This window comes from Polypterus senegalus, chromosome 1 (genome assembly GCF_016835505.1).
Source record: "Polypterus senegalus isolate Bchr_013 chromosome 1, ASM1683550v1, whole genome shotgun sequence".
Taxonomy (NCBI): domain Eukaryota; kingdom Metazoa; phylum Chordata; class Cladistia; order Polypteriformes; family Polypteridae; genus Polypterus; species Polypterus senegalus.
The window spans coordinates 33,170,921-33,183,244 of record NC_053154.1 but is presented as its reverse complement, the minus strand read 5'-3'; the positions used below and the strand labels follow the sequence as shown (position 1 = coordinate 33,183,244).

General features: G+C 35.3%; 1 protein-coding gene across 1 annotated transcript in view; it reads right to left on the bottom strand.

Annotated features, from left to right (window-relative positions):
* parp2 (poly (ADP-ribose) polymerase 2) overlaps nt 1–12,324 on the bottom strand; it is a 52,699-nt gene that overhangs the window by 16,200 nt on the left and 24,175 nt on the right. The window contains exons 11-17 of the mRNA XM_039745757.1: nt 11,705–11,855; nt 10,086–10,224; nt 8,903–8,966; nt 6,949–7,083; nt 5,686–5,813; nt 5,473–5,572; nt 1,758–1,856 (exon numbers count right to left, since the gene is read on the bottom strand). Of these exons, the coding sequence (XP_039601691.1) occupies nt 1,758–1,856; nt 5,473–5,572; nt 5,686–5,813; nt 6,949–7,083; nt 8,903–8,966; nt 10,086–10,224; nt 11,705–11,855 (816 nt within the window). The remainder of the gene's footprint in view (nt 1–1,757; nt 1,857–5,472; nt 5,573–5,685; nt 5,814–6,948; nt 7,084–8,902; nt 8,967–10,085; nt 10,225–11,704; nt 11,856–12,324) is intronic.

Genomic DNA, 12,324 nt, shown 5'->3' with positions numbered 1-12,324 from the left:
GAGCACTTGAACCCAACACTGTCAATAATGAAACCAAGTGAGCTAGTCAGTGAAGGCAAATAAACAATTCGAGCAAGGGGTGGTGCAAAAAGTGCAACAGTGCTTTTATTTAAAATCCAACAAAAGTGCTCAAATAAATAAATTGCAGTGCCAAAGTTCTTCATTAAATAAATAAATAATCCAATATAAATATGTGGAGGTAAAAACAATAAGAAAAACACACTCCTATAAAATGAGGTAAAATGTTTCTAAGGAAGCAGTCTTAAAACAAATGACAAACCCGGTGCCTTCGTTTAAAACTAGCATCTCTCCTGCTTCACCCATCAGGGCCCCACAACAAGGGAGACGCTCACTCTGCAGTTGACCTTCTTCACACCTGCTACTACCACTGCCAGTCACCTTCCCGATCCTTAGCTCCGGTCGGCTTTCCCCTGACAATGACTTGGGAATTACACTGTGGCCAAGGCTCTCACACAGGGAACACTACTTCCCAAGTCCCGATTCCCGCTACCGTCTGCGGAGATTCCCGCATCTTCCCTGTCACTCCCGCCCTGTAAAACAAACTTCTATGGGCGTGACCACAGCCACTTCTCCCAGGTGTTGGCCAAACACCCAGGCGGCCTTCAGCTGCCTGCAAGCATTTGCACGCCTCCTTTCTGCTGCACCGATTTGCTCGCGCTCTTTCTCCTCTCTCTCCTTCCTGCTTCCAACCTCCATTTCCTTCTCTCTCCGTCCTCGATCTTGATCTCCCCTCAGAACCGGCTCGCACTGCTTTTAAAAATGACGAGGGCCACAGCAGCTGCCGCATTAGCCACGGGACAATCACGAATGTGGGCAGTTCCTCACCTGTGCACTCGGTGAGAAACGGCCACACCGTGGAACCGCCCCGTAGCATGCTATGGCCCAAAGACTCCTCGCTAAGCCGCAGCGAGAGCGGTAATTATTTATTTAAAACGAATGGCCCCTACTCAGTTAGCTGTGGACCTGCTATACCACAAGCTTTCAAGCATACTCAAGATGTCTCTGAGCAGATATGCTAGACCTCTGTGGGCAGAGAAGTATTTACAATTTAAAAACTGAAAAATATTACTGAAGATGATGGTTTTTTTTTCTCATGGTGTAGTATTCATAATGACACCACCACCTCATATATGTTACCTGGGAGCAAGGCTTCATTTAAATCTCTTGGCCCAAAAGGTCTGGGCATAGTCACCACCAACCACTGTGGATATCTTAGCTAAGGTTAACACAACTTTCAAGAAGAGTGGGCAGAATAAAAGCACATTTTATTTTTACAACAGTAGCCTGTGATTTACTGTGTACCAAGATAAAGGGTATTTGCTCCTTATCAGGAAAGTTTTTACTCATTTTATATATATTTCAGGTATATGTTTGCCAGTAGGAGATAGCTACTCCGAGTATGTAAACATCAAAAACTACTCTTACACTAATAAAAACTGTTTACACATTTTTCCCTTAACTACAAATACGTAAATAACTTAGAAAGAGGTTTACAACACTGTTCAAATATTCACTTAAATGACAGAATCTGAATACAAGGTAATTAACTAAATTACAGCAGAAATTGTATTATTGCAAAGTATGAAAAAAAGACAAGATCATTAATTTTGCAAATAAATACAAAGGATTTCTTAATTCTTTGGTGCAAATGTCAACTCTATTTCCTAAATTTCTCCCTTACTACAATCAGACAATATTAGTATTACAAGCTAAACAAGCTGAACTTAGCACCTTACCTCACTAAGGAGTAGCAGCCCCACATTCTTCTGTCGGTTAGCAAAGCAATAGTTGGCACTTTTCGAGGACATGTCTGCAAAGTAGATTCCTTTGCCAAACTATAAAAGAAAGATTATGTTAGCTTTATTAGTTTCAAATTAACTGTTGTGTATAATAATTATGAGAAAATAACTAATAGCAGTCATTGTTGGAAATTCTTAATGATGGTTTTCAAAATGTCCAAAAAAGGGTACTTCAAATTACAAAACTCTTGACAATTTTCCACCATAGTCTCCCATCTCAGAACATTGCAAGTTTGTGTCTTTTTCTTCCAATCAATAATGTACTGCCTAACTAGCTGGTGCTGGTGTGAAGGCTTTACTGGTACAGCAAGTTTAGCCACAACCTCTGCCCCTTTTTCCCCCCTCCTGCATTCTGTTGTGTAAAATAAAAAATAAATAAATCTGATACACAAGTTTCTCTTCTGTTTATGCGTCAGGCCCAAAAAACCTGTGTTAGTTTCTAATTGTAATGCATTGTACTACAAGCTAAGAGCTCACTGGTTGCCAGCTCTCCAATGACTTAAGACAAAAACCAAACCTGTTTGATAAAGTTGGGTAACATGACATGGCCTTAAAGTATTAGATAGAGCCCACTAAACAGGTCAGTGGCCTCTAGAGAATAATTCTATAGATAAAATGATAAACATCTGTGAAAAATGATAGAAGCTCCACCTATAGGAAAAGGATTATCTGAATTACTAAGAAGTAACAGTTTAAGTATTAAATATGACAGGTATCACTTCCACCAAATTACAAAGAAGCAACCGTTTGTGAATTAAATGATATGTCTCATTTCCACTAATATTTCAAACAATTACTAAAAGTAAGCTTTTTAGCCATTTACACAAAAATGAAATCTCGTTTGAAATTTTTACTGCAACATTAAATAAAGTTTGAGCAAACACGTTTTGTGCTATGTAAAAATGCTGAGTGTGTGTGTGTGTGTTGTTACACTGAGTTTCAGAATTAATAACTAGATACATTATTATTGGTCTGATGCCTTTATCAGGCATCTTACAAAATAACAATATGGCACAATTTAAAAAGTTTCCCTTTCGAGTCCAAGGCAGGAAAATACAAGCCACATAAACTCTGAAATTAGCTTCCAAGATTTAAAGGTATTCAGCTGAATCCTTTCTTCCTTCTGTCTAAACACTATTTCCTATTCCACTGTCTACCACACATATTCCACTAGTGCTTAATGGCAGGCAAGATATTCTTGAGTCATATAAGTTACAGTTATTCAAACAACTGTAACTTCTAAATATAACAGGCTGAGCAGGAGACTGTTTACAGTATACACTGTATTTAAAACATCTACATAAATGATGATGATTAATGAAAAATATAAAAACAACACTGCAAATTCATGTTGTAACAAAGTACAAAAAATACAGGTAAAATTCCATTACAACGAACTTCCAGGTACATGAAAAATATTTTGTTGCAATGAAAATTTCGTTACAATGAGATTCTGTATTTGTTGCTATAGTGCTTTCTTTAGCTTGTGTCCAGGCGTCTGTAATCACTTCTTATGTGTTAATTTTAATCTTCTCCGGTCTATAAGTTATGCTGAAGAGAATTTTTTTCAGCATTTCCTTGCAATAATACACTTTCAGGATACGAATGATGCCCAAATCCAATGGCTGAAGCACTGCTGTGCAATTGGGTGGGAGAAACTCAACGCAAACATTATAATACGGAAGCATGTTGTGGGCAGTGCAGTTATCAATCAGAATCATCCTTTTCTTCTTCTTCATATTGTGAGGTTTCTGAACTCTTTTGGGATCCCCCCTCCCCCCCAATCCCCCCCACCCAACGGGAATGGGCCACTGAAGCGAATCCTAAAAGATATGGGTCACGCTATAAGTCCCTGTCTTGTACCCAAAAACATGAGGCTGAGTCTCAGTACTTTAGCAAAACCAGCTTTATTCAGCTTGAAACAGGACAGTTATTTATTGTAGCGGGATCTGCCACTCTCCTATACACAGACACAGCAGTCAGGCAGGGTCGTGGCCAGGTTAGTGGCCAAGTAATTCCCTGCATTTACAATGTTCCTTGCATCATCCATAGAGTTTGCTTTGGCGGAGAGACGCAGCAGAGTCGTGAGCCTGCTGTTGCCCTGGCAATGGATAAACTGTCTTCCACAGACGCAGTGATCGCACTTCGGGTCGCTCTTCGGCATGTTGTCCCATTGACGGAGGTCCCAAGAGAGTTTAGAAACCTCACATTTTCTTGAATGAGTGCCACATTAATAGGAATGTTTCTTAAATGAGCATCACTTAACCACATAAAAACTGCTTTTTCAATGTCTTCAAATGCAGCCATTCGCATACATTTACATACCGAGACGACTTCTTTTTTTGCTCAGTCTTTCAGGAAAGTTGACAGTGTTGATGGCGAAATTCTAAATTTAACGGCAACGTCTTTTTTCTTTTTGCCGCAATCGAGAGCTGGAAAAATGTCAAGTTTTTTTTCTCTAATATGAACTGTTATCGATTTTTCATGTCTGCCATTTCTATAGGAGGGCGACAATGAGTTAAATTCCAATGGATGTTTTTGAAATGTTGACGAGCAATAAGCAAAAGGCATCACTGAAAACCACCAAAAACAAAAACAGCAAAAAAACAGTACAAGCAAAGTTCGAAGAAAAACATTGTTAAAAAAAAAAAAAAAAAAAATTCTGTTCGGGGATCATTGTGCACAACTGAGCTGCAACCACAGAACTAACTGCTCTGTGGATGATTCATTCATTTCAAGGTGTTTTGAACACTTCATTGTAATGAAGGTATCTGCTGAATGTACTTCGTAGTAACCAGATTTCTATAGACTTGTGTCATATGGGGAAACTGTGGGGGCCATAAAAATACTGTGATGAAAAGTTTGGTGTAAAGATATTCAATGTAATAGAATATATAGCCAGTTTCCCTTGGTGGGATACACCAAACCTAAGCATATTCCTACTGAGCAGAAAATGTTAACACCAAATGCAGAATTATTCACAGATGATAAAGACAGAGCACACAAATAACTAGGAATATCAGGGCTGTAAGAATAAGTTGCTGTATATAATAAAGGACAAGAGAATTAAAAAAAGACTGAATCATCACTGAATCACCATTTGCTGGAATCTTACTTCTTGACCCTTCTGTAATTCTCAATTCATTCCACAAAAGATTACAAATTCATTTAATGGGTCATACATTTTTCTAGTAGTTTACTATTAGCAGAATACTCTACTGAAAAAAATATTTTTTGTATCTTGTTATTCACCTCATCTTTTGAATTGAGAGCTGAAGAACATCTGTAATCAGATATCATAATATCGATGAAAAAAATTACAGGTATCCAAGTCCTTTTTTCATAACGTTCAAAGTATAGGTTTACTAAAATACTCTTAGAAAATCTATTTCTAGAAGTCCTCTCATGCACGATAATGAAGCAAGTAGAGATGAAATAGTGTTTGGATAACAGACCCACCTCCCCCTCACTTATTGATCACTGCAAGCTAAGTAACAAACACAAACTCCTCTAATATTTGCTTTTCAAACTTATTAAAAAGGAACAATAACCTTTGACAATCCTACTAAGGCATAGCTTAAATTTAGTATTGAGATTGAAACATGAAAAACGACCACTCGCCGAGGCAGAAAGACAGACATGTCATACTCACCATGTAACCGGTAACAGGAGCCTCAGGTGGTGCTACCCTCAGGCCTTTAGTCAGTATTCCAACCCAGTTTGATAGACGTGATCCATGCCATAATAATATTCTGCCAGGGGAAAAAAAAATTACACAGAGGTTTTCAAGACCACATACAAACATGCAAATCATGAAATAAAATTTAAAAAGAAGTGTGCTAATATACAAGTCACAGATGCTTACCTGTTGCCAATGTCTTGTTGAAAAGCATCTTTCTCACCCTGTTTTTCCATCTTAAAGACATCAAGAAGCGTAAGGGTGTAATCAGAGTGTGTGCAGGCATGAGTTGACAGCAAACATCTCTCCAGTATCTAAATAAGAGAATAATAAAGAGAAAATGACATGGGTTCCTTAAGCTTGCTGTGTTTTACCCAAATACTAACATATGCTAAGGCAGATCAAAACTGCAATGCATAATAGAGACAAATGTACAGTTCACAAAAAATGCATAATGAAATTGATTTATATATAAAAAAATTGCAATTGAGCAATTAATGGTTTATCTCATCGGGAGAATATATTTTTTATTTTTTGGCAAAAACTACAACATTACAATGACATGCTGCTCAGTGAAACATAACAGACAGTCCTAAAAAAGAATAACTTTAATAAAGCGATATCAAACTTTTTATAATCAGGGCTGTTGGGGAATGATTATTAGCACTTTTCTTATGTTGAATGTTTTGAGTTTTGATTCACATATGCTTCACCATATCAAATCCAATTATTTTTTTATTGAGCATTATATAACTGCCATGTATATATATTCATACATTTGACAGACATAATTCTGAATGCTATGTTACTGTAATCTAAACAGGTTTAGAATATTTGGACTCCCAACTGTTGACTTAATATAAAGAGAAGACAGAAATTCTGGAATAAAATTTATGTCACAGTAGTTTCTGTATGTGTGTATCTCCTGGTGTATGAACCAGTATATTTAAATAAATTGTGTATCTCAAAACTACTCAGGCCAAAATTTTGCTAATCAGTAGGCCTGGTCCTATGATTAAATAGAATAGATTGCAAGAATTTAATTTAAGTAGTTTCTACAGCAGTTATCGTTGGCCACAGAAACAACTGATTTTGAAGGATATGGGGTTACGTAGAGGAGCAAATTAGACAACTAGGCCTGGAGCCTGTTTACAGCTTGTTTGAAAAGTACATAGGTGTCAGATTTTAGGGCAGATATCTCAAACACTACATTTTCTAGTATGTCTCATCTTTGATTAGGATGCTGTCATCCTGTAGCATTACACTACACAAAAAAACAATAAATAAAAATGACAATGAAAACGGTCATATTTAGACCTGAATTTAAAGTTTTCCACATAAGACACCATGCTAATATTAACTTTTATTATTTTGAAAATTACCCAAACTTTAAATTGAAGTAAAATTAATCACAGGTTGAAAAAAATGCAATTTTGAAGCAGCTCTCACCTTGAACTCCTTACTGTTATGATCCAAAGGCTCCAAACTACACTTAAGTGACTGATACTGTATGTCAAGTGGATTTTCAGAGCTGTCCAAGCTTGACTTGACCATTTTGATAGCATATTCAATATCACTTAGGGCCTAATGAAAAAAAAACAGGTAATAGACTCTCAAAAACTTTACCATTTACCTTGGAAAACATTAAACTAAATTCACAAATATATATATATATATATATATATATATATATATATATATATATATATATATATACATACACCACATACTGAATTATAAAGTGAAATATACAATAAAAATGTACGTGAAACAATTAAATTATTCTTTTAACACAAGGTTTTAGAAATTACTATATTTACGCTGTTTATAGCCTGCAAATAAATAAATCAGTTTTTTTTCTGAAATAGGTTATACAACATTAACTATGAAGTAAATCTACACATTTCAATTCAAAAAACAATAAACAAGCAATGAAGCAATGAGGGATCCTTGAAACAGCATACTACCTCTCTAATACAGAATTTTCCACATAAAATGCAGAAATCTTCCAAGATGTAATAATGGCAGAATTTTATGATAGAGCTGCAATGTTGTGAGGATGGCTTGAAATCACAAGTTATATTATTACAATTACTGGCTATAACATCTTTAAGCAATTTTATTTTTATGACATTCTATTAAAGAACAATTAAGTATTGGGTATTTTCCTTTCAATACATGGCTTCTTTTTAATGCTGAAAGCAGTAGTTGCATTTGCCCAATATTGTACCTGCCTACAGTTTTTTGTAAATCATTTTCTGTGTGGTTTTCAGCTGAGACAAATCTATTAAATTATATTTCAGCATTTTTAAGCTAAAGTTATTTTTTCACAATCATTTATGTGCTGTGGGAAACTGGTAAATCTCTTTAAAGATTAATAAAATCTGCTTCACTTAAAAAAATACTGTGACTGTTCTTGTGGCTTAACATGTAGTCTATGGGGCTACAGTCCAAATTTAAAAATAAAATCCTTAAAATTTACTGAATATGTTCATTATAAAGCTAAGAACATTCCTGAGCACTGATCCACATCTTGAGATTGGTCATGTTGTAAAACAGCATATTCATGTCGTCCATGCTACATTTTTGTGAAACTCTTCAATCTCAAAAGAAGTCTTTGACTAATTGTAGAATCTTATTCTTGCAATGTGAGTTTTAGGCTCCCCATTTGTGGATTTATACAGAACGTTTAGTTTAGGCAGCCTTTAAAGTACTGTATTTTAATTGCCATGATAGTAAAATAGCTATGGAGCTACTTTATTTTGGTATGGGATGGCATGTTGTTTATGTCTGCAAAATACCAGACTTACTTAGTAACTTTACTTAGACAATAAAAAGTGTCTTTTTAGTTAGATGAAGATAAATTTACATACCAATCTTTCAAAAGAATTTTTTTGCTTGCTCTCTTTTCACTTGATTCTCATTTCAGTATATATGGTTTTAAAGAACAGTATTTTTGTCTTTTCTGTGGCATGTTACAACATTTGCTTGTTTGAGTTTGCCTAAATTCTGTTTTGTCTTTTGATATCCTCACTTATTATTAGAGGAAGCTTCGACATTTTAATGCTAGGACCCTTGTCTGTTGTATTCACTATGAAATTTGTGTTGTCCTGTCTTCTAGAATAAATCCTGTCTGCATCTTTCTCTTTGTTATTCTCTCTACTGTTTGGTTCAGTAGTAGCAGATAATAAATACCTGTACAATATATAATGTACAGAATATACAGATGAGGACTTCCATCAAGAAAACAGAATTGGAGAGGAAAATACTCAGCTTTAGCTATTGACAAGGCCTTAGTCAACTGGCAAGGTAACTTTAAGGTTAGGCAAATACTATTTGGGGATTGATGAAAACTATTAACAATATGATTATTGGTATTTAGTAAAGTAGTAGTGATATTTACCTGAAGAAGTTCAATTTTTTCTTGTAATTCTTTTTCTGTTCGAATAATAGGTGGAGTTCGTAACCTGAAAAAAATACCATTGTTGAGTAAAAATCTGCTTTGTGTAGAAGCTATTTAAAAAGTAAAATATGAGATACTCCTCACATGTTTTTTTTTTTTTTATCTGAGCAGGCTTATCACTTTTTTGTTTTAGCTCTATAAACATAAAAACTGCACTGTACACAGAGGTCAGATATGTCCAGGAGTAAAACGAAAAAAAGTTTCACATGAGATTCATTCTTACACAAGACTAGATACAAACAGACAATTACTACAACAAGATTAAGTCCAATTTGCCACATCAGGCAAAACACATAAGAAACACATGTTGTTCATACCATTACCACCAGCAGTTACTGAGTAAACATATGACCCAAGCATAACTGTTGTTCCTGCCAATAGGCCTAAACTGACTCCACAAAACTGTGCTGTTTGCATAAATTGTGAAACTGAAGAGAAACAGCAAAGAGAAGAGTTCAACAGATCAGGAGTGATGGTTCAGATATTCAAGTTACATGGCTTATAGGTAGTAAAATCAGAAATGTTTGTTGGGTTTGTCAGTTCTAATCTTGATCAGGGCCTCAAGAAAACATGGTGACTGGAATAATAAAAATAGCTATCTCCATAATATTCAGAAGGTAAAGAGGAACATATACCATTACATGTAAATGGAAAATACTAGTTTTGACTCACTAAAGCATCAGTAAACCTATAAAAATATTTGCAAATATCATCAACACCACCACACATTTTCTGGAATATGCTTGATAAAGAATGCAATCCTTTTTACCAGGATAAAGAGATCATTTTTGGTCAATGGTAGCTCTTTCCAGGATTAAAATTACTATTTCACAACATTACTTTGAAGATCTTAATCACACAGCATGGGTAGCTTAAATTGATTAATGTTTCCAATTTGACTCATGACAGTTGTGTAATCTCATCAGGATATGAGACTCAAATTTAAGTGTATTACTTTAAAAATTCCTACTTTGACAAAAATAAATTCAAGTCAAAACAGAAGGAAATCTGGTTGGTTGGCAACAAACAAATACAGCAAACTATAGCATAATTATCACTATTGATATACTTGTTAACTTTAATATACCCGAAGGATAGACTGAAAATATAACAAATACATTACCCAAAGTCATGAGGAATGCGGGTATAAAATTCATTACAGGCTTCAAGCAACTCTTTGCCTGTTGCATTTTTCTTGATGCAGTTTTCAATCTTCTTCAGAGACATGTATCCTGCCTTGATTTGTTCTTCAGTAAGTTTGCCTTCAAACAATGTGGGCAAACATTAATCTTATGATACACACACTCACATAAATGTTAAAGTTACATATTAACATGTTTATTAATTTATTTATTAAGCAACACCTTTATCCAAGGCAACTTACAAAGCACGTTAGAATTTATACAAGAATGAAATATAAGTTGCATGTGTTAAACTCAATAGAGAACCATAGGTCAAGACAAATGAGTTTTGCACTGGATTCTAGTAGCAATAGGAAGCCAATGAAGAGACCAAAGCAGAAGAGTACCGGAACTGAAATGAGAAGCAGAGAACACCAGTTGACCTGCTTTAATCTGGAGTAGTTGAAGATGTCTTATAGCAGTTGAATGAAACACTGGAAAGAGAGTTGCAATAATCCAGCAAAAAGAGAATCAGTGCCTGAACAAGGAGTTGTGTGGCAAATTAATGAGATTATGAAGAAAGAAATGACACGATTGTGTCATTCAAGGATTTTTAAAAGTGAGGAATCCAGAGTTATGCCAGGATTCCTGACTGTGGATAAAGGTGAAAGGGCGAAATGTTTAAGAGCAATGCTTAAAGACAAATCTGAGGAAGGAGAATCAGAAGGCAAGTACAAGATGCGTGACTTTGAAAGATTAAATTTAAAGTAATGAGCAATCACTCATGATGAGACTGCAGGGAGACAGCTGGAGATCTGTGCTTAAACCTGTGGGATGTAAGAGAGGAATGATAGGAATATCTGAGCATCATCAGCATGGAAGTGGTAGAGGTGGTAAGAGAAGCCATGAGAAGAAATAATGCCTACAAAGTGTAGTGAGTGTAAAGAGAAGCGGACCCAGCACTGATCTTTGACGTATGCCTGTGGAGAGTTTCTGTATAGAAGGCAGACACAAAAGAAACTGGTGAGAAAGGTGGGACTTGAATCAGTCCAAAGCAGAACCACAGATTCAGAGCTTATTGAAGTAAGAGATAACCAAGGTGTGGTTAACAGTATTGAATGCTAAGGAAATGTCAAGAAGGATGAAAACAAGGGAGAAGTAGGTTGAGCATCTAAGAACGTTTGTACCTCAAAGCAGTGCAGTCTCAGTAGACTGCCCTTACAGAATCCACATTGAACAGGGTCAAGTACATTATTGTCAGATAGAAAAAAAAAACAAGTGTTGTTTGTGTACTATGCATTCTAGAGTGCTGGACAAGAATGGCGGAAGGGAGACAGGATGGTAATTCTTTATAGCAGATGGCTTGAGAGGGGGTTACATATAACAAGAATTACTGCCATTTTTATTTTTAGCCATATTTTATGCAAGAATAAGACAAAATTACCTAAATTATTTGAAAATTAACAGAATTCCTGTATAGAACACCACGGGAAATGGCTGAAATGCTACATTTACTCCAAATGTAAAAATATAAGGAAAATGAAACAAAAATAAAATTCAGTATACTTCATTAGTTTAAACTTTTAAGTAGAGCAGTTGGAAATTTGACTAAACTTCTTACCAAGAGGAGCTTTTTGTGTGTCAAACTTCATTTCTAAGATGCACTCTTCCATTGCCTGAATGTTGCAGATAAGATTAATGAGATCTTGCACTTGGGCTTTAAGTTTTGAGTCTTTATACTTCTTTGGTTTTAGTGAGGTACTTTCCTCTTCCTGAAAAATCAAACACAAAAAATTAAACATGCATTGGTTAAAAATTAAGATAAGGCAAATTAAGCACAAGGATTTATAATTTTACTTTTAGATCTTTGTGAATACTTGTTAATAAATTTTCAAGGTGGCTCAAGACAAAAAAATCAAACCAAATGCTACCAACAAACCAAATGCTACAAACAAATCTTTAAGACATTTCTAATAATTTAATAGAGTTGTCAACAGTATTGAAATATCAAAAAGTATCAATTTTAACATTTTAAAATTGCTCCATTTTTCATGGTATCAATTTCACAGTGTACACTAAGAATGCACTTCCAGTTTGGCATGGCTCGAACTGCAGCCCCGTTTTTATACACTCAAGTGTTAAGATGGCAGCTTCAGCAGTATTGGAGCCTTCACTGGAAAACTTAATGGACAAAGGGCAACAAGAGTGGTGGCAAATCCGAACAGAAAACCATATACATGC